At 30.9% G+C, this 24734-nt stretch overlaps 1 protein-coding gene across 4 annotated transcripts in view; it reads right to left on the bottom strand.

Moving 5' to 3' along the window:
• Positions 1-24734, bottom strand: part of LOC124953659 (acetylcholine receptor subunit alpha-like 1) — a 124910-nt gene that overhangs the window by 62055 nt on the left and 38121 nt on the right. For 3 of the 4 annotated variants that reach the window (XM_047505364.1, XM_047505366.1, XM_047505365.1), the window contains exon 2: positions 12029-12304. The exons of the other annotated variant lie outside the window; for it this stretch is intronic. In XM_047505364.1, coding sequence (XP_047361320.1) covers positions 12029-12286 — 258 coding nt within the window. In that variant the 5' untranslated portion in view covers positions 12287-12304. The remainder of the gene's footprint in view (positions 1-12028; positions 12305-24734) is intronic. 4 annotated transcript variants of the gene reach the window in all.

The following is a 24734-nucleotide window of genomic DNA, read 5'->3' as shown; positions in this document are numbered from 1 at the left end:
AGGGATCGGATAAAGGTTGAGGAGGAAAAGGAAAATTGGAAGACGTTTTCAGTTCTAACGGTAGGATCGTCCGATCAGACTTCTACTTGTTGTTCTGTGGCTACGAAAGACCCCTATGGCAAAATGAGATTTAAACTCGATGAAGTAGTTGGAACCATCTTTAGGTAGGAGTACTAACATCGGCACTACCACTAGCATCAGTAACAGTAGCAACAGCAACAGCAACGGCAACGGCAATGGCGATGTATTGCAAGAGAATAGGAACGGAGTTGCGGCCGGTAGTTACAGCAATTGGAAGCCGAATACTCGTGGCCAGTGGTCTGTGAAAACTACAGGAAACTTAATTACCCGAGATGCGCCCTGTAACAAGGGAGAAAGCGATCACTCTGATAGGGTTAAAGCTTCGTTTCTAGTTCGAACCCATTGTCGTCGATATCCTACGCGTTACTATTTACGTGTATATATGTAGATAAATACATTCGTATGTAACACGAGTATTGCATCGAAGAGCTATCCGCATTGAAAATACACGAGACTAGTTCGTATAATTTATATTGTTACCGAAATTCAATACGATTCGATTTGGTTAAGCAAGAAAATCCAACTACATTTCTATAGATCTCTAACAAAGCTTCGTTACTATTATGTAAAATAAAAAAAAAAAAAAAGTCATGTAAAATAGTATTTATAGACGAGTGTAATAATTAATAAATATTTGGGTATTACTTTTAAAGGCAATATATAAAATGAGTAATAGTGCATTGATACGAGTCACAATACACGTATATTTTAAATACGAGTTTGAATTATTCAAAGCATTAATATTGGTATAAATGTATACAGGTGTGAGTGAATGATTGTTAAAAAGCATTGAAGGATTATCTCTTGTATCGTAGAAATGTATAAAATGGCAAAGTGTCAAATAGTATCATATTATATATGTAGTATCATGTTATATAATATCAAATATAATAGTATAGTATATTGAATCTGTATACATAAACTGTACATATATATATATATATATATATATATATATATATATATATATATATATAGACTATATTTTATTAAATGTACACATTGATTTTGAATATCAGCGATTACTTATCTCCTATAATTATAATTTCGCATTTTTTAATTCGATTTTAACGCTGATCATATTCTAAAGAAATAAAATTCTACGATGACAGAATTACTATTTTAATAAATACGAAGTTCGAGAAAGAATATAATTTTTTTTTTTTCTTTCTACCAGTTCTTTCAGTTTTATGACAGATCATCGTCGTATTCAGGACCATTCGAAACGTTCATATAATTATCGGCAGATCAAGAACAGGAGAATAATCGTGGAAACTTAATTACCGGATTCAGCTGGTAACAAGAGAGAAAACCATTATTTGCCGGACTAAATCTTGTCGATTCCGTCGTTGGTTATTATCAATTTCAGAATACCATGTCCTAGGACACGGTGAGTTCGCGAGCTAGTTAACGCTCGAGCAATCATTCTACAAGATGGCTATTGATTGTAATTGAAACGATCGTATGTTCGCGACAATTAGAACTCGAAATTATGGCAACGTACAATTGATTATAGGGCGTGGTAAACCGAAACATCGATGGCACATGGAACACAGTTGAATAGTTGATATTCTCTAGATCATTCATAGTAAATTTATTGTTAGGAATTGTCTATTATAAACTATTAACCCAATCCTTCTATTAATTAAACGCGACGATGAAAAATATCGGCTCGAAGAATAAAATTATTATTTTTATTATTTAACCAAAGCAAATAGTTTTCTAGAGTTACATAGAACCCAATATGAAGGATAATAGTCGAGATAGTAGAATTACGAATTATGATCGTATGAGTAATCGGCCGATACCCAACGGCCTGCAAAATCTACGGATGACTTAATTATCCCTGGCCAGAACGGATACGCAGAGAAAACGATTATTCTCGAGAAACTGCACAGCCACAACCTTCTCTAAGTTACTCTCCCAATGTAGTTTAATTTTGCTAACGCGTTAAGGAAGTACTTTGATGCTCTTGGACATAGGCGGATAATTAACTTTGCTTGGTTGCGGTGTACTTAAGCTCACATGGAGTTTTCCATTGTCGTCGTCGTCGTCGTCGTCATCATTGTCGTCGTCGTTGTTGTCGTTATTGTTGATGAAATACGAAAGAGGAAAATATTTCACGCATTCGTTGAACACGTGTTCACATAGAATGTTGAATATCAATTTGACGAAACATATTTAACATTACAATATGAATATTTATTATCGTTAATACAGCATATCTATAATGGATTTTGTTTTCTTCTTTTTATGTAATAAATTCAATAATAATAATAATAATAATAATAATAGTATTAATGATAATAATGATAATAATGATAGTAATAATAATAGGTAAAAAAATGACTTAATTTCGAAGTAAAGTTGACGTAAAAATTTAATTATCTTAAAATCTATAAATACAACCTTTCTTTTTAAAAGATAATATTAATAAAATTCATAAATAATATTTTAATATCCATTGTTACTCGTTAATTATATGTATGTATTATTAACGTGTGATCAAATAATCACTAATCATATAGAAAAAAAAAAAAGAAATATAAAGAAAAAAGAAACAAATAAATGGTTCTCATAAATCGTAAATTCATACTATCAAGATAATTAAGTTCGAGCGTCACCCGGCTATGACATTTCTTAAAAAGATGGAATCATTAATAAGAACGACGCTTCACTTTCGTCTTAACGAGCAAAAACGTATCCATTATCGTTTCACAGGTACTACCAGCGACGAAGAGCAACGCGATCCATGTAATTCAAGCTTCAAGAGAATCGCCATTTTGCTGCTACTCATCTTATCTTACTTCGGCTCGTAACGTTCTTTGAAGATTATGACATTAAGATTTATTTTGTCGTACGCGATATACGAAATTAGTTAAAATAAAAAACTTTAATTGACAGTAATTTTACCAACGAAGTAAAATAGTATTGGAAAATGAAACCAAATCTTTATGAGTTGTCTAAAAACGAAAAAAAAAAAAAAGAAAAAAAAAAGAAAAAAAAAGAAAATAAAAGAAATAAAAAAAAAAAGAAAAAAAAAACAATATATTTGATAAATTACACGATATATGTATATATATCAATTTTCCCAAGCAAAACTTATTACTGATTAATTATTATATTAATTAATAATACTAGCATATTACTATTAATGAATGCCTGCAGAAGTGCCTTTAAAATTTACCATGTTAAACTTTCAACAGTTACATTCACCCCGATCGTTGCAAAATCCGAGCACGAACTGACTATATTATTCAGGTCAATGCTGAGCAAAGCCCGCGAGTTTTGTTTATAAAGGAGGTAACAAATAATATGCTTAACGAAGGGCTTAGCGGTCAGGCGTTCAACCATTCAGAAGTTCTCGATGTTGACAACATTTTCGAATAATACATAGAACTATGTAAACATTAGCATCGGTATAACATTAATAACGAAAGGTTATCAAATTATGTCAATAAAGAAATACCGTCTGTGTGTGTGTACATGTGTGTGTGTGTGTATGTGTACATATGTATGTGTACATGTGCGTATGTATATATGCGTAATTATTAAATATTTATCATTTCTTTTTGATAATAATTCGATGAAAATATAACATCGATAAATCGTTCTTAATCACTCGTATAATCTAATTTTTTGTTTAGTAAAAAACTATACATTCTGAAAAACTTGTCTATACTATAATCTATAATTAATAAAAATTAATAAGCTATTAATTTTATTTTATGGTGAGTTTTATATTATAGAGATTTTTATCGCAAAATAATTAAATAAGATAGAGATATGTACACATGTTCGTATTCAAAGTAACATAAAAAGAATTAATATAAAAAAATAATAATTCCGACAAATCGATACAATCACATTTAATCGATCCATTTGCAATGATTATGTCGTTAACCTGCGTTATTCCGAATATAGGTTCTCGGAGCTTTTCAATCAAATGCGGTTTTATCTATCCCTCCCCTTCTATCGCCATTACGTACACAAACTCTGTGAAAATCTGTAATTACGATTGATTCTGCACGAATTTACCGATTACATAATAACCACAGAGTTGATGAGACGAATTCGTTGGAATTAAACAGAAAAAGATAAACAGAGAACTAGGAAATCATCGTAACCAAATTGAAATGAAAAATTCTTTGCATTCCTCTTCCATTTTCGAAAATTTTTCTCATAATTCAGAGAACAAATGAGACCTGGGAGAGAATAATTAATAAGAATAACAACAATATCACTGATAATATGAATTTTCAATTGTTAATTTAATATAACAATTCAATGTCAATAATTAAAGATTATTATTTTTCTTTGTGTTATTACATTTCCTTTTTCAATCGATTATCCGCAACGATAAAAAAAACATTCGATCTATCGAACGAGGTATCGTAACTTAATTTCAATGGTTTTCCAAACAATCAATATATTTTAGAAGAAATAGAAGAGAACAAATAATCCTGTCGAGATAGATATTCGATTGTTTTAAATGTATATATCCAACGCGATATATTAATGGCGCATTTTAAACGCGAGCAACGAGCGCGACAACAACCACGACAGCGACCACGGTGGTATCGGGCATAAATGAATCATTGTAAATCGATATCGAATTTATTGGACGGAAGAACGTTAAGCCGCGTGGAAATTCCGTAGCTTTTAATGAATTAACTTCGCGATCGATAATAATCTTTGATATTAATTCGTTCTCTTCGTTCTCCTTCAACCTAGCTTGAGTTATCCATAACTGGATAACAGGATAAAGTCAAAAGTGGGCTACACTCTCTCAATACTTAACCTTTCAAATGTATTAAGTCTAACGAAAAATTCTGTCAATTTAATGAGATATTATTTTTTCATAAAATTGTACTTTTTAAGCATTATTTAAATAAAAGATAGCAAGCGAGAAAGAAAGGAAATGCAAAAAAAAAAATTAAAAAAATAACTTGATTAACAATTTTTGTTATGACTTACGAAAAGTATAACGAAATTATAAATAAAATGGCAATATAACTGCAACCCTTAGGATATTGAAATGTATAATATTCATATATGGCAATCAACGCGTTAACAGAAATGTTTCACTCGAAAAATAAAAAAGAAAAGAAAAGGAAAAGCTCGCTTAGAAGTTATTTATCGAAATTAAAAAATTAAGTAATCATTTTTTTTCTTTCCTAAGTTTATCGACCAATCGGCATCCATTTATCCTTTTTCTTTAAAAAAAAAAAAAAAAAAAGAAAAAAACCGTTAATTATCATTTCGAACGATAATTTTCTATCCTTTCTTTCGTAAAGAAATTTATTAGACGAAAGAAAAATTAGAAGAGGACAGATTCGTTGTGATCTTGGAAGCGGTAAATCGTATCCACGCCATTTCAAGCCCATCCCTCCCCTCTTTCATCAGTTTCCCTTTTCGTTCCTCTTCCTTACGTTTCAACCTAACCGCAATCATTTGCGCGTTTCTCAATTACGTTTCCATCGGGAGAACGCTCACTTGAATCTAGACCCGTTAATTGAAGTAGACGCAAACGAAAGTGGCATATTTTTTACTGATCGTTCGTGCAAATTTGACAAATTTGAATTTGGCGCGCTTTTTCCAAAACGTCTAGTTAACGCCAATCACCGATCATTTTTTAAAAACTATGTAAAAAAAAGAACAAACAAATAAAGAATATTTGCATGTATGTATGTAATCTAACTTGACCATTTATAAGTATTACGGAATATTATATCGATAAATTTTATCTACGTTTGTTTTGATTTAAAAAATGTGATTATTTAAAAATAAAGTTCAGAAAATAAAGTTATATTTTTAACATCGGATTTCTAAAATTAACTTTAGATTTCATGATTTTAAGTATTAAAAAATATAAATATCCTTTTTTAACAATTTCTATTAACTTTTGATTGATGTGATAATATGAACGAATATTATAAAACGAAAAAACTCGCATTGTTTAATATATCTGTCAATTTGACAGCTTTCACTTAAGAAAAAAAAAGATGTATACAATCAATATGGATAAATCTGATGTTAAAAATTATTTTTAAAAAAATAAAAAGTTATTTCAAAATTTATAAACTGATTAAATAAATATACTTTTTCGGTATAAAAAACGTTCGATATATCTACGTTTTAACGTTCATCAAAAAAATAGAAATTTAATTGAATGTAATCCAATTATTCAATAAAAATTGGGAAACAAATTGCATAGATATCATGGAAAATAAGATGCATATTTTATTAAATGGAATACTACAGATATGTAGCGTAGTTACACATACGTTACAGATACGTATATCGAAAAAAAAAAAAAACAAAAAGAAAGAAAAAAGAGAAAACTTATAGATATGTATATTATTTTACATGGTTATACCTTTAATACAAAACGTTCTCCTCCCATGAAAGATAAATCCTCACCGATAGAAGAGACGCTTACGGTGATTTACTAGGACGAAGGCGGTTCGAGAAGAAGCTAAAGTCGATCTTCGTTCACACGATCGCGAACTGACTCGTAAATTCACGTGACGTCGAACACGAGGAGGTTTACCGCGAAACGCGAGCCGAATTCGAAGTAGATAGTAGCTAGGTACACGTTCCCTTTGCGAGAAAAGCAGCCCGTGTAAATAATGGCGCGGAAGACTGAGATACGTCGTACCAAGAGAATTGAGAAAACCTTATGGCTCTCTCGAGATATCGTCCCTTTGGAAATTCGCCAATTCTCCTTGGTCTCTACGTTAACTCGTTTTTGTAATTATCTCGACATTAACACGCGATACTTTATTAGATCTAACATAACGTAACATAATTTTCTAAAAAAATAATATATCTATTATCAAGTATCACAAATATAATATTTAAAAGGAAACTTGAATCACCTCTAACATTCTTTATTTCGTAATAAAGAATATCTGATTGGATTAAAAGAAAAGAAAAAAAGAAAAAAAAAAAAAGAATCGTAAGAACAGATCAGTTATAACGTACAATTAATTAGCACAGTATAAAACTTAATTTATAAATCAAGAAACAAACTGATAATAACTTTGAAATATCGAGAATAAGATAAAACACAAAGGATTATTAATCTAATCATTCAATTCGATCTAATAGTTATCAATAATGATACAGATTAATACACATTATTACCGTTAAAAAACACCGCCTGTATATCTGACATTATTATTTCCTACGTTCACCGCGATAAATTCCTATTATCGGAAGAGGAAGATCCTTAAAAAAAAAAAAAAGCCAAATTTTCACTTTGATTCGTGTCACTTTTCTCCCACAAAAAGACTCGACCGACGAAATCGAAAAGCTTCGTGGTGTTATGCAGACGCGTCGTGCCCGGAAAGCTCGGGAAAGCTTTAAAGGATCATTCGGATGCTTGCCAGACTGCTGTACTCCTAGTATTACGCATACACACATATATATATATATATATACGCACACACACACAGATACTCACGTTTGCTACCGGATAAAACGCACACACATAAATACCCCATATGTGACACTATATCAACTCGAATACGTGGACCTTACCAACATATACTAGGCATACATACACCTATACATATGACACGGTACAAAGAGAAAAGCATACGGAAGAGATAAACGTGCACGCGCGCACACATAGGTATGCATTGGCATGCTCTTTCTATAAACGTGTGCACATCGGTAAAGGCACTTATATGCGGGAAACGATTGGCCGGTTAGCCTCTGATTATTGATCGAATTCCCAAGCTTTCGTCTGGTTCTATGTTACTCTCTGCGAAAGTGGGCGTTGGCCGTCGCATGACAAGACTCGGTTAGTGTTTCAAAGTAGCGTTCGAAGAAAAGGAGAAGCGAAAACAAGGGGGAAGAAAATCAAGAAAATCCTTAAGAAAAGATACTCGATAGGTTGTTTCTTCAAAGAACACTCTCTCTTTCTTTCTCTTTCTCTTTCTTTCTCTCTTTCTCTCCTTCTCTCTCTCTCTCTCTCTCTCTCTCTCTCTCTCTTTCTTTCATTCTTTCTTTCTCTTTCTCCATTTGTATCTTTCAGAGAGTAAGAAATAAGAGAATTTAATTATTCAACCAAGTTATATAGAACAATCGTGACGTAAAAGGGAAGGAAAAAGAAAGAAAAGAAAACCGAAAGTAAAAGAAAAAAAAACTATTAATTTTCGAAAAATATTACAATACAATGTTTTTCGAATCGTACAAATTTCCTTTAACACTTTTAACAAATTTATATCGTAATCTCCATTTTTTCTACGGACTTATCGTAAATAGAAAATTTTGTCTGTTTTTTTTTTCTTTCTTCTTTTTTTAGTTATAAACAATATTTCACAATATAAACCGTCGAATTATTGTTTAGGTCATCATCGAAATCGACAAATCGGTAAATTGTTACTAGGTTGCTAGCAAAAAAACAGAATCCCCACCATATTCGATTCGATCGCGTTGATTGTTTGATGCCTGTCGACAAAATTGCTTTGTAAACTCTGCATATACGTTTCCACGATTCCGCAGTAATTACTGTTTGTACTTGCCCCTGCGTGATTTCCCTGTTAAAGCGAAAAATTACGAGACGACTACACGTCATAACGATTTCCAATGAGAATCATAAACGTTAGCAATCAAAATATCATGATTGTAAAGCGACCGTATATTTTTTATTTCCATAAAAATACTACAAAAAATCTGAAATGATATAACGAGGGAACGCGTTTAAAAACGCCTTCTATTTTTTCTTCTTTCTTTTTGCTTTTCTTTCTTCCTTTCTTTTTTTTTTTGTTTCTTCTTCTTCTTCTTTTTCTTCTTCCTCCACACTTTTCTGACTTTTTTCTTAACTATTACTTATTTTAATATGGGTTTCATAATGATCAATAAAATAAACTGAGATGTACATATATATATATATATATTGTACATACGTACTCGGTACTCAAATGAACGTGAAAACGTCGATGAATTTTAAATCCAAATTTCTCTCTCTCTCTCTCTCTCTCTCTTTCTCTCTCTCTCTCTTTCTCTCTCTTTCTCATTCAAAAATCGAGTATTATGAATTGTTCGTGATATATAAATCGTATGAAAAAGATGTCAAAGATTTTCGTTAACGGCTTTGAAATTGGCGAATTTGAAAAAGAGAAGTGGTTCGTTAAACTATCGATTTCATGATAGGTCGTTATCCGTTCTTATTTTTTCTTTTTTTTTCTTTTTTTTTATTCCCCTTGTAATAAAATCACAATTTGCAAAGGCAAATACGCTTACGATCGAAAAAATAAAAGAAAAAGCTCTATCGTCGAAGAAAATTCGATAACGTATTATATTTTTTCAATCAATTTCAACGCAATAACATCGACTTATTTTTTTCTATCTCACTACTTTTTCTTTTCTTTCCTTTAAATTCATATTACCATAGAAATTTCACCATTAATATAACATATGGGAAATAATTTCACGCTTAATGCAAGGATAATTGGTCTATTCGAAACGGAAGAGAAGGATCGTTAAACCAAACGAGTAAATAGTATCTGCTATCGAGTTAACTTTGAATTTCGTACACAGCACTGCGCCTAATTTCGTTGACTAAACATCAACAAACCACTTCATTAACGAGCGAAAGAAAAAAGATCTACGATTAAGGATTAAAAGAAAGCAATAAGAAATATTAAAAATGATTTTACGTTTCTCTTTCGCTTCCTTTTTTTTTTTGTTTTTTTTATATCTCTCTCATTCTCTAGACGAATTAAATTTAAAGAAAATTTTAAATAAAAGTTCAAGATCGACTTTCAAAATGTGTGTACTAATGACTAACTAGAGTAAACTATGAAAGCTATAATTAAAGCAACGTTCGGTATCGACGTTAACCGGTTAGAGCCAGAAACCACTACATCGATGTTACTCGATGCTCTGTGTATACCATTAGACGATAACAAATTAATTATGGCTTAAACGGAAGCACGTACTTAGACCATAGACACCACAAGCGTAATCGTGGAAGAGAGAGAGAGAGAGAGAGAGAAAGAGAAGGGATAGACGAGGGAGAAATACAGAGACACGATCGACGCAATTACCGAAATACTGCTCGTTCTGCAAGCTTGTAACCTGAATGTAATAACCAAGGAGACGTTTCAGTAGACGATCACGTAATCGTAACACACTCGACCCAAACGAACCTCTCGCCATCGATGTTAGATTAGCCTTTAGCTACGATAGGCACGTGTTTAAGACTTCCCTCGGCTACTCTAATCAGTATTAGCATATGTATTATACATTATATCGTTTATTAATCGAAGGAATGATTCAGATCGATTGTCAATTCTAATTTCCTTATTTACATAGATTCAACTTCTTCAATATTAATACTTAATATTAATATATTCAAAGGATATGAACATAATTTTCGAATTTAAACGAATTGTTTCTACGAAGTAATCTCTCTCTCTCTCTCTCCCTCCTCTCTCTCTCTCTCTCTCTCTCTCTCTCTCGTTCAAATATAAATATAAAAATAAAATTAATCCTTTGTAATCCAATTCTTTTATATCTTATTTAAACATAAAATTGTATAAAATGTAAAACAGTTAACAGACATTAACTGCAACGATTAATTTTATTAAAAAAAGAAAAATGGAATATCATATATATATATGTATGTGGGTGTGTGTGTGTGTGTGTATATGTATAGGAACGTGTGATTTCAAAAGTACAAAGAATTAATGAAGAAAATCAAAGGAAAGTTCTCATTTGAATCCAACAAATTTACTCGTGTAAGTAAATACAAATACTAGTTTCTTCAATGCTTAGGTTTAGTTTTGAATTAAGCACATGGAAGCGCGATTGATTGCTCGCGATCAGATTATAGCAATTAATGGCTCGAGTGGCGCAGATCACTTCGCTTGTAAATTAGTTCGAGTTCCGGCGAGGAACTTCCGGAATTCAACTTATCGTCGCAAGTACGTGGACATGCTCTATCGGCCATCTACAAGCTCGGCATAATCTATATTCCGTACATATGTATTACTCTAGTTTTGCGTTACGACCAACGTTTCGTACGGACCGTACAACTATAATTATTTCACATTAACCATGTCTATGCAATATAAATTCCGCGAATATATATCTACGTACCGTTGATTAGTTGAATTTCGTTCCCATGAAACGTAACTGAAATATCATATCAAACGATTCTTGAAATATTTCGACATGAATATATAATCATTTTTTCTTTTTAGTTATTAATTAAAACATGATCAAACGACATGTCAATAAATTAAAAAACTTTTTCTCCATCTCTCTCTCTCTCTCTCTCTCTCTCTCTCTCTCTCTCTCTCTCTCTCTCTCTCTCTCTCTAATGTATTCTTAAAATTCGACAAATTCTACATATATATCTTTTGTAAAAAACACGTCGGACAAACATGATTCATTAAGAGTTAACCACGTACGATATCACCGTCGTACTTGCTCAGCTTTCGTTCATAAAATCGATCGGTTCACTAAACGTTGATAAAATCGACAGGTAGCAGACAGCGAAACAATGGGTGATAGTTTGAAAGATCGACGTTCTTGCGTGAACTGATTACAATATATAGTGTGGAAAGTTATATTAATTTCAATATATAAATTCTTTTTTTTCTCAATAAATACAGAAAATAAAAGAAGAAGAAAAAGAAAAAGGACAAGAAAGGAAAAATATTCCTTTATGGGAAGAACATTGGAAGATACACGAATCAATAGGGCAATGAATAGCCACTTAGGTTCATATATCTTATCGATATTCCTAAAGGTATAAAGAGAAAGAGAGAGAAAGGGAGAGAGAGAGAGAGAGATGGATAGAGAGACAGAGATAGAGACAGAGACAGAGAGACAGAGAGACAGAGAGAGAGAGAGAGAGAGAGAGAGATGGATAGAGACTAAAGGCTATTCATGCGGACAGATAATGGGTTAAGTGGGATCTACTCACAACGTCGATGAGCTGGGAGAGGCGTAGTCCCATTTTGACAGTGAGGCGATCGCTGTTGTTGCCAACGGGGCGGATGAGGCGGTTGTAGTTCGACAGCAGGTCATCGTAAAGACGCTTCGCTTCCGGATTGGCCGAGGCGCCCGGAAACGAGACAACGAGACAGGAAATGGCTGTCGCCATCGCCAGCAATCCGCCCAACCTGGACCAACATCGCCACCAGCCTTTCCCACCGTCGTTCGTCCAAGCATCCCTAAGCATCGTACGCCTTGTCCACCCCTGTATCGAACAAACAAACCAATTCGTTATGATCTCATTCTTACCCTTCTTCTTCATTGTTATCAATTTATCATTATCCCATAAAACCTTGTTCTCTTTGTTATTCTTTCTCTCTCTCTCTTTCTCTCTCTCTCTCTCTCTTTTTATCTCTGTCTCTATCTCTATCTTTCTTTTTCTCTTTCTCTCTCTCTCTCTCTCTCTCTCTCTCTCTCTATCTCTCTCTATCTCTCTTTCTATCTCTCTCTCTCTCTCCCTCTTTCTTTTTCTATTTCCCCTTTATTTCCTTCTAGGATTCCGAAAACTTTTTAAGAACTAAGACTATTCAATAGCATGACGTTTTATGAAAGGAAAAAATTGTTTCGGATATCCTGAGACCTTCTTACTCATCGGTTTTTATATTTCTAATATTCTAAAAGATCTAATATTATAAGTAATAATCCTAAATTGAATAAATAATGTTATTTTAATCGTATGTTTAATATAAGTATCAATCAACTTCGTCAAAATTAATAGATATTCTCAATTGAAATCTTCATAAAATCTCTTTGGTAATCACTAACAAACGGCATTAGAAATGTTTCACAAAGACTAACTAACGCGTTTCTGTAGTCTGTTGAAAATAGAATTGGTCTGGTGTAATCGTACTTTATGGTTACTTTATCAGACACCTAAAAGCCGTAAGCGGTTATCCGGCAAAAGTTTCAACCGAACCGTGAGATCGTTCTCACGCATTGCCCTTACAAGTGGGCCTCAACGAGTTTCGTGAATTCGCGATCTGTTGATCGATGCATAGATAGACAGATAGATAGTTAAATAAAGAGAGAAAGAGAAAGAATGAGAGAAAGAGAAGAAAAACTCGTGCAAACTCGAAATTAAAAATTTAACAAACGCGATCATCGAATACACTCTCCTTTGTTTATATATGTATATGTATATATAAGTATATATATATATATATATATATATATATACATACAAATTCGAAATTGAAAACTTAACAAACCCGATAATTGAACACGCTCTCCTCTGTCTACATATGTATATATTAGGTGGACCGGAAAGTAATGTCATTTTCTTAAATTAAATTCAAACGAATAAATTTTTAACAACTTTTTATTTTTAATCACAATCAAATATCGACATGCGCGGAAACGACATTACTTTCCGGTCCACCTAATATAAGTACATATAAGTACATATATACACATACAAATTCAAAATTAAAAACTTAATAAACGTCATCATCGAACATATTCTCATCTGTCTATATGTGTATATATATATATATGTATGTACATATATATATATATATATATATATATATAATATGACATATAACCCAAGGAAAGGCACGCACACGAAGCCGTAAAACGACGCACGAAAGTATACAGCAAAGCGAATTGGAACGCTTTACGTATTTCCTGTTATGACTAGGAGAGCTTTGCTACGTCGGTAAGGAATGCCAGCAAATAGAGCTTTACGAGTACCAGTATGAGAGCCAGAGTGAGAGAGAGAAAGAGAGATAGAGAAAAAGAGAGAGAGGGAGAGAGATAGATCGTTTGCTCGTCTACAGAACAAACGAATGCATTGTAATAGGAAAAAAAATGTTGGGAAAACGATCGAGAGAGAGAGAAAGAGAAAGAGAGAGAAAGAGAGGGGGGAGGAAAATTCGCAAGAAAAATCTGATTTAGTAAGAAAATTTTTCCTCTCCACGAAAAAACCTTACGTATAGATTGCCCACGGAATTTCTGTATGGTCCTTCTCTATAAATCTCAACGTTTTTCATATTTCTTGACGATTATCACGAAACGACCTTTAGCTTGGACCGTTATAAATCAAGGGAGACTCGAAGAAGAAGAAGAAGAAGAAGAAGAAGAAGCAACGAGGAAAACGTGATGGATTATGAAGTTTTAGTCGACGGATCAATAATAAAGGGCTTTTATGCTTTTGATCCTGAAATCATGATTCTTCCTTGTCTACAATGAAAGTCTAGAATTTATTGGTCGTAACGTTCGAACGCGATAACATTAACTTCTTTATAATATTTTTTTTTTTTTTAATCCAGCGACCGTATATAAGTATACATTTTTGTAATCAACGAAAGAAATATAACCCTTACTTTTGGAAAAACTACAAAATTGTGTAATTCGAAATAAAAAAAAAAGAAGAAAAAAAAAAAAGAAAAAATAATAATTATAATGAAACAAACTTTTAAGGAAAACAAAACAAAATAAATTTTTTAAGAGAAAAAACTTTAACAGAACGCAAGTAATTAGAAATAAATTCAATAAAAAGAGAATGTAGAAACAAAAATATAGAATATAAACGAAACGAATTATATCAAAGATAAATGTAATAAAATAAATATATCGTAAATATATCCTAAAGTAAATATGTATATCGAATAATTTTAAAGTAAATATGTATATCGAAATGTATTCTAAAGTAAATATATATATCGAAATGTATTCTAAAGTAAATATATAATATTTCCTTATAAAAATTATCACAAATTTAATCACTATTTCTTCGGTCTATCTTTCGATATACGATCGTTTGATGGTTGATATCATGATTGGACCATAAGAAGCGAGAGTTAGGATAATCGAACGAGGAAGTCATTTACCATTCGTAGAGAAGAGCGTAACTGCCTATAAAAGAGGACTTGAATGGCATCGTTGTGTCACTGAAAAGGAGAGTGAGAGAGAAGAACCTCTCGAGAAACTTTTATCGCTTCGTTGCTGACCTACCTGCTGCCTTTATCAATAGAAGTAAACGATATAGTACATCTGCACATAAACACGATACATATACAAACACGGCTATACGATTATAAAAACTATAATACAATTGTATGACTGTATGACCGAATCTAAAAAGTACTTTTATATTCATAGTACTAAGGACAATCTCGAAGCTTTCTTACAGTTTGTACGTAGATACCTGTTACTTCAAATCGTCTTTATGAGTTACGAGTTAATGTTCTTGTCATCTTTTTTTTCAATTTTTTTTTTCTTTTTATTTTTTTGCAAATATGAAAAGAAAACATAAAAATAAAGAACACTTCTCGCTCATTCATTTCTACATTGATTACGAATAAATTCAATGAATTTGTTTAATAGAGAGAATTTTGTTATGACATAAAAATCTGTGACGACAGAAAAATATTTTTTGAATATCAAAAAGAAATATATATATGTACATATATATACATATATATATATATATATATATATATATATATATATATATATATATATATAACATATATACGTATATATAATATTACAAGATTTGACGTTTCATTAGAAAAAAATAAGAAAAACGATCTAAGTCTTTTAGATCTGAATAGTCGAAAAAATTCGTCGCATTAAAAGTAATCTAACATAAATAAAAAATTTGTTCTACTATTTTCATAATATTTCAATTAAAAATAATAATAATAATAATAAATAAAATATATAATATAATAAAATGATTGAGTAGAACTATAATTTTGATCATCTTGAATTCTTTTTAGAGATATCGTTTACAAAAGAAATATTATTTACAAAAGTCGTACAATACGATACACAGTCATAATATGATAGTCATCATTTTTATACAAATCGACACTTAAAGAACACGCGAAAGTTAACTGAGTTTTTTTTAAATAGAATCATATGTTTTTAATTGTATTTTGATTGCATGCTAAATGACATTCTTTATACAATAATATTAACCCATGTATATTAAGAAATTATTAATTTAACAGATATTTCACAGTTATGTCCTTACTACGAAAAATTTGTTATCTTTCAATTTCGTACATTGACGATTATTAACAAATCGTTTATTCCTTATCTTAAATGAACAAAATAAAATTTTTCGTAACTGTAATAAAAATTTTAATAATTTCATTATAGTTATGTCCCTTTTTGAGAAAGAAAAGAAAATATTAAATTATAAAACTTATCAACAAAATCGATTTTATTATATTAATATTATTGCAATATTGAAATAAATAAAGAATAAATTACACATAAAAACGATGTCTATTTCAAGTTTCTACAATTTTTCATTCCGAAGATATCACTTTCAAAAGATTTCCATTCATAATTCATGCAGTAGAGCTGTTCGTTATAATAGTAGTAGTAGTGTAGTAGATCCACGTAAATTCTCAGAATTTATATAGGTCAATATATCATCAAACCAATTTGAATGAAATTATATAGGTTAGTGGGTCAACATAAACGTCTACCATTTACACGGGAATATCTCTTAAACTAAAAGTTATAACCATTAGAATTAAATATCATTTTAAAAGAAAAGATTTTCTCTATTTTTGTAGCATATTTCTAATAATAAATTAACAATTTGTTATTAACAATTATCATAAAGAAAATCCTTACAAAGTGAATTCATATTATTTTGCATTAAGAAAAAATTTAGATTATGACTGATTTATAAAATTACATAAATTAATAAATAATTAATAAACAAATTACTTTTTTTTACCGAAAAAATTTGTACAATTTTTTTTACATTATTAACATTCACGTTTTCCATTTGCACAGGAATCTCTTTGAAGATAAAATTCGTAGAGATTTGAAACAAATACGCGAAGTATTCTTTGAGCTTATCTTGCACTTATTTTGTGCTTATCCTGTCCTTAATTAATATTTAAATTAAAATATCCGATAAACTAATAATCTTTTGATATACATGAGTTAATATTCTTTTATAAAGAATATGAAGCTACATCGATCGATGCAATCAAAAACATTATGATTTTTTTGGAAAAAAACATTGATTTATAAGATCATATAAATTAATAAATAATTAATTATAATTGCCAATTTTAATAAACAAAATTTTTTCCATATCTCAAAAAGGAAAATATACAATGTGATTAAGATTATTCTATGATAAAATTTTAATATTGTATAATAAACAGTTTTTTTTTTTTTTTTTTTTTTGTTAAAAAATACAAAAAAAAAGTAATTACAAAATTTACTAATTCTTATCTTCACTGTCATATTCCCCATAATAATATCCTGATTTAATATATTCTATCAAAACAATTTTTTAAAACTAATTCCAGCAATTTTCAAACCGTGCTATACGAATAACTTGTTAATAAAGCCCCTGAGTTATACAAGCATTAGCTGCAAATTCATACATCAAAACTTTCGAAGAAAATAGAAAATAAAGCAAACACAAAGAATGAAGTTGAACGATGTTGTTACTACTTCTACTTCTTGTTACTTCGTCATCATCATCGTTATCGTAAAAAAAATCAAGAAAAATAGATGAAAGAATCTCAACGAAGTACTTTTTATCGCTTCGCTAGGATGATCTCACTCTTCCTTTCCATTTTATCACACCCTACGAGCTGATAGACTATTTTTCTATATTAGAAAATGAAAAATGGCGCTTAGCCAAGATGGCTAGGCCAACTTGAAAAGCCCCAAGGGTTCTCTTATCGAGCTACTGTTGGGTTGACTGTCCATAGATAAGACGACCCTGGCGGTCATTATCATACCTCCTTCATCCCCGACTAATTTTCTCTATCTCTCTCTCTCTCTCTCTCTCTCTCTCTTTCTATCTCTCTCTCTCTTTCTTTCTCTCTTTCTCTTTCTTGTATATATTTTACGTGTTCAATACAGGATTGCTAAATACATTATTTGCTAAATTACTACTAAATACAGGATATCTTTAACAAACATAGACTCAAATCCTCTTAATTTCATTTTCATTCGTTCGAAGGACAAAAAACAGAAATCTTGCCTGTAGACAAGAATGAAAATACGGGAAAGCGATAATAAATCATCTCTATGTTAAGATTACAGTACCTATTATTTCAAGAAAATGAAGCTCGAAATTGGCACAAGTTGTAAATGCATAGTGGATTAATTTAACGAGTACAACATCATATGCGACGAAGCGTAATGCATAGAGAAATTCGTTGTAATAGAACTGTCCGCCGGTAACAAATGGAGAATTAGGCGGAATAAACTGTTTCAATGGATTAGTATGAATTCGAAATCCTTGTTAATCGAACGACAACTCATTAATCAGTAAATAGATTAAACTGTAAAAAATTAATAATAGCATTTCTATAAATCCCTGCAAATTATTTCGATAAATCCATATAAATATTTGGTCACTATCCATATCTCTCTCTCTCTCTCTCTCTCTCTCTCTCTCTCTCTCTCTTTCTCTCTTTCTTCCTTTGAGTATTGAACCCAACGTATAAGAATATCCGAATACTGACTTTTCTTCGAGCTCGGCCAATCACGTCCCATTGTACACGTTTCAAAATGCTTGAATAGGATAAGCGTTTCTTTTTAACCTTCACGAAAGGCATCAAAGACCGTGGCGATTCCTTCTCGAGATTCGGCTTAAATATGAAGCTGTTTCAAGTCTAAAGTCGTCTTTAGATGAATATGTTCAAAATGAAAGATTAAACTGTATTCAAGTATGAATAAGATACGGGGGAAAAGAATCTAGGACGACATACAGATAACAGACTGTAAAATGTAGGTCGATTTTATTTCTTTCTAAATTGATGTGATAATCCACCGATACTATCCATATTATAAATACAGATTTCAATTGATAAAAAACATGAAAAAGATCTACATTCTAGCTTTGCATAAATAGATAATAGATATATCTACATATTTTTTATTCGTGATTTAAAATTACAAAAAAAAAAATCAAATGAAGCTTATTAAGACTTGTTTGTCTGATTTTATATATAAAAAAAAAAAAAGGAAAAATAATAAAAAGAGAAAAAAGAAATCAAAAAATAATAAATCCTGAAATATCTGAAATTATAATTAAAAGAGGAACGATCTGTCCTCTCTTTATGAACTTATTATCAGATAATAAGAATGATGAAAAGAGATTACTTTTTATTACATTTTGCGTAAGTTACGAGTTAAAAGCAAGGTAAAGTTCTCGTTAAAAGTTTCCTCGAAGATAAATGTCGACAAAAAAGAACGCAAGTTTTTATGATTTAAAAACGACGTGATTCTAACTAAATCTGAAATGATCCTTTCGCACTACTACCTCTATTAATTTCTTTACTTATGATTAATGAGAAATTCAACTCAACAATATACAGTCAAAAAAAAAACAATAATATAGAACGATATGTAATATATATTTATCGATTAATGTTATTATATATTATAGTATAATATATTATATCAATTCACTATTATATCAATTGGTCACTATATTATAATATAATAAATATATTATATGAATTAATTATTATATATTAATTAATATATATACATTGTATTATCGATTTGAAATCTAATATATTTCAAGAAATTTTTAATTAAACTTACGAATAGAAATAAATCGTCGTGTAACAGAATGACCAACGATTGATCGACGATTTTGTCGACCGATGGTTTTGACTGTGGTCAGAGAAAGTGGATATAATGGAAAGCAATAATGAGCTGACGGACGAGAGCATCCATCAATCCGGATCAAATGGCCCCTACGACTGTACCCTTCGTTTCTATACGAGCTTGTCAACATGCAACTCTCAAGCACGAAAAACAATAATGCCAAACAGTTCCATCCATCGAGTACTAATTCTAGTACACAATAATAGATCTGAGAAAAACTTATTGATACTATGTAAACGTTAAATCAGAAGAGATTCTTTATTTATCTCGAATTCAAACAATAATGAACTTTAGCCAGCATTGACCTTAAAGAGGAACAATCTAATTCGTACGCATGTGAAATAAAAAAAAAAAATGTCATCTTTCGATCGAATCGTATATCGTAAAATTAATCAAGAATAAATCGATAATATTTAATTAAAAATAATAGAGAAAAATACAAAAATTAAATTTTCATCGATACACGATTATACGAATGTTAAATAAAATATTTCACGTTCGGACAATTAACACTCGATTAAAATTTCATTGGTTTTATACTATCACAATTTTTTCTAACGATTTATATCGAGTTCGATTGACGTAACAACGCGAATTAATATTGTAACGAACAAAAAGAAAATTGAAATTTAATGTAGATGGTGTAAAATTAGATATACATTACAATCAACGTTAAATAATAATTCAGTATTAAACAGTAATTCAAATCAATGATCGACATTATAGGTACGAAGGTAATAATCGTGGTGGTTCATTTAGAAAGACCAAAGATCGATCTGATAGGACCAAACAGACCTACCACAGACTAGAGGATTAACGTTACTCCTTTGAGAGTCGATAGCTCGTAATGGGTAGCACTTCGCCGATCGATATGTCGCCGATCGTCCGTGAAATGAAAGTGAATTCGGCGGGCAGCGTGTTTACTCGGAAATTTGCCACCAACTAGCATGCATCCGGAATTCGAGTATCGATATTTCCTGCCGATTTTCGACCCAAACTAATAATATCGCCGTTGATATTTCCTTCTCCGATACAACCGTACAAGCAATCATCTATCGCTTATGAGAACACACACATATACAAACACATAAATATATATATATATATATATATATATATATATATATATATATATATATATATAATTTCTTAATACATAACGTTTGTACATTTCTAAAGAAAACAAGGAAATAAAATGAAATAAAATAAAGTAAAAAATAAAATAAAATAAAATAATAGAAGAAAGCAAGTATGTGAAAAAGAGAATAAAAAGAAAATAAGAAAGAAAGAGAAAGAGTAAGAGAGAGAAAGAGAGAGAGTAAGAGAGAGAAAGAGAGAAAGAGAGAGAGACAGAGAAGGGGAGAGAGATAGTCCAGCTTAAAGCGGATAACAATATCGATTATAAATAACAACGAATCGTCTCTCAGACTACAAATGAAAAGTGAAAAATAAATTCCATCCTTCCGTAACGGTCCAGACACCATGTATGACGTATCGAGAAATATCGACATTACATACTAGGTAACGAGTGTTCTATAGACAACGAATCAAATTTTTATCAACGATCGAAAGCACGTTTTCGTACGACGTAACGCGTCGTTGATTCTTTTATTCGTTTCTCTCTCACTTTCTCCCTCTCTCTTTCTCACACTCTCTTTCTCATATTCTCTCTCTCTCTCTTTCTCTCTCGTTTCATCACCATTCCACTTTCGTCCTATCAATCACCCTACTACTATCACGAACTAAAAGGATTTTCGTTCTTTTATCAAACAACGACTAAGAAGACATTTTGTGAAGTTTCGTTGAATAAGGGTTGGCTCCTGCAATGGAAAACTTTTCCTTGATTCATCACTCCTATCTGATTCTTTTTTCCGTGTATTTTTTGAATAATAGATCTTTTGAAATATGATTTAATTATATTATGATATATATATATATATATATATATATATATGTTACATTAAAAAAAAATATTATTCTTAAATTAAATTAATTAAAAATCTCTTTTCTTTGCCGTCGTATAATTATATACTTGATAAGAATGAAATGATAAAAAAAAAAAAAGGAAAAAAAAAGTAGAACACCCTACCAGAAAAGCTATAATTGTGAATAATATATCTATACGATAAATATATAAATATATAAATATATAAATATATTTATCGTATAGATATATAACACAATGAAAATTATAATTCCGTATGGTTCAAAGGTATGCAAAAAAGATAAATCTACCTTTTCAAATTAACAATATAATTCACTTTAACAACTATCTTACCAACGAAACATATTTATTTACATTGACTATATCTTTCACTGTTTTCCTTTAACGATTATAATATATAAAAATTCGTTTAAAACATATTTCATCCTGCGAAATATTTTTCTCACGATAAGAACTGACGACGTTATCGAGATAATGAGTAGCGGTCGATTTAACAAACCCATTTTCTCGGTCTCGTATCAGCCAACTAATCCGAAAGAGAGAGAGAGAGAGAGAGAGAGAGAGAAAGAGAGAGAAAGAGAGAGAAAGAGAGAGAAAGAGAGAAAGAGAGAGAGAGAGAGAGAATGAAGAAGGAAGGAGAAACAAGGAAATCAGTGAGCGAAAACGCTTCTCTTCGCCGTTTTTTATAAGTCGGGAGAACGGTCGACTCTCTTTTCAGTCGACGAGACGCGGCTTAATTTAGAGCATTCGCTAGATTTACGGTGCGGCTCAACCTATCTCGTTCCCGACTCAGGGCTCTACAGGTTTATAGATGGCGTAATGCTTGACACGTAGCTAACATATAAACGTTAGTCCCAAAAAAAAAGAGAGAGAGAGAGAGAGAAAGGGCGAAAATGATGAACGAAAATATAACGTGGAGGATGAAAGCAAAATTAATTGTATCGACCTAATGTTTCGTGCATTCCTTGTGATTCTTCGTTATCATGTTTTTTCATTTTCTTTTTTTTTTTTTTTTTCTTTAAAAACAAATGATTTATGATTTTTGTACTTATGGACAAAAAATGGTTTAATAAATAATTGCATACGTGTATGTAGTAGTAATAGTAATAGTAAGAGAATTTGAAAAAATGATTATAAATCATGTCTCAAATATATGTATAACTTATAATATTATACAATTCATATTTAACACTTTTTTTTTTGTTTATGGAAGAAAAAAACTTTTAATAAATAGAAGAACTGAAAGAAGAACTGTAAAAAAAAATTATGTAAAGTGAAACTATATAATATAACTTACACTTAACGAACAGTAAGCTTTGAATTTTGAATTAACAATTAAGTTCGTGGAAAAGAAAAAGAAAGAGAAACGAAATTTAAAAAATACTGATATCTATATAAATTTATAACTTCAAAGTTAAATAACGTATTTATAAATGTTTAACAAATAAAACTGAAAGGCAACGTCGAAATGCTTCGAAGAATTAATAAACGAGAGAATCTAAAGTTTACTTAATTTCGTTGAGTATCTCCTATATAGAATATAAAAAAGAAAAAGATAAAAAGAATTCTGAACTTAAGTAAATAAGTATGTTTGATTTAAAAAATGATAACAGATGTCACTGATAAGCTTATACATTCGTCACTTTTTAGAGATCGTTGTGACGTTTCGTTATTTCTTCGCAATTAAAAAAGAAAAAAAAATGAATAAATAAATAAATGAAATGGAAAAAAAAAAGAGAAAGGAAGAAGGAAGATAAAAAAAAAGGAAAAAACAAATGAGACACCATGACTCACACTGCATAGTTATGTCAACACACGTGTCACTTCGTTTTCAATCGCGAGAATTAATATTAGATGGATTCGTACAAGTACTCGCGAATCCGATGACGAACGAACGATGACCTAGAGCGAACGTAGATATCGCTGTGTCGAATGTCCGATCGTTAATCAAGGGATGGATGGTATGGCATCGCGCACGTGCGCTCTACACGACGATGTATTATTATCAATTGAATTATTAATTTAGATGGAGCAATTAGGGCGGAATGTCTAATCACGAATTATTATCATCGACCAATGCCCGATCGATTGCATTCTATCGATAACTCAAACTTGTTCTCGTAAGTCTGCAAATCCTTTGTGGTTCTATTCGAACATAAGATAATTCGATGAAAGTACACAAGCGCGAGTAAAAGGATGATAGATAGAAGTAGATTCAGACAGTGAGACAGAGAAACAGAGAAAGAGAGAGAGAGAGAGAGAGAGACATAAGGATAAGGAAGAAAGAGAGAGAGAAAATATATGGCATTGAGATGCAAAGTGGAAGGGAATCTTGTGGCTCGAACGAAGAACACAATGGAAAGCAATCCGAATGATCTATGAGTTTTCTAGCCAGTAAGGGTGGAAGATCTCGATTCATATGGATAAACTAATTCAAGATGGCGGCCTTTATATATCGACATCACGATATACGAAAAGGATTCCGTTACTGAGTATGTAATTTCGATAGGAAACAGTGAGCATGTAATACGCTTTACTCTGCCTTTGTTATATACATATGTATATGTATATATATATACATCTCACTCTCTCTCTCTCTCTCTCTCTCTCTCTCTCTCTCCCTCAATGATTTCATGTGTATTGTTGGTTAAGTGTATGTATGTACATATTCTCCGCAAACGTTTCCATTTCCGTGCGTACACGCACATGCTAAAGCGAGCGAATAAACACGAGGAACATCCGGAAGGCAGGATCGTTTTGTTGATTCCATGCTCAATCGAGAATAGATATCGATGATACGTCATTTAACGTCCGAAGATATAGAAATTAAATTAATACCGACCAGTGATGATATACGAATAGATGACGAAACCCGAACGACATTTAAAACTTCAATCATATTGGTAATAATAAGGAAAAAAAATCTCGTTTGTTTTAACATAAATTAAAAATCTTATATACAATAAACTACGAGACAATGAACGTAAAATGGATTGTATATTTAAGAAAAAGTTATATAAAAAAAAAAAAGAGATAGAAAAAAAAACAAAATTCAAAAGGAAAGAGAAATAAAATT

This window comes from Vespa velutina, chromosome 13 (assembly GCF_912470025.1).
Source record: "Vespa velutina chromosome 13, iVesVel2.1, whole genome shotgun sequence".
NCBI lineage: Eukaryota > Metazoa > Arthropoda > Insecta > Hymenoptera > Vespidae > Vespa > Vespa velutina.
Note: the sequence above shows the minus strand (reverse complement) of the source record. Positions and strands in the feature narration are given on the sequence as shown.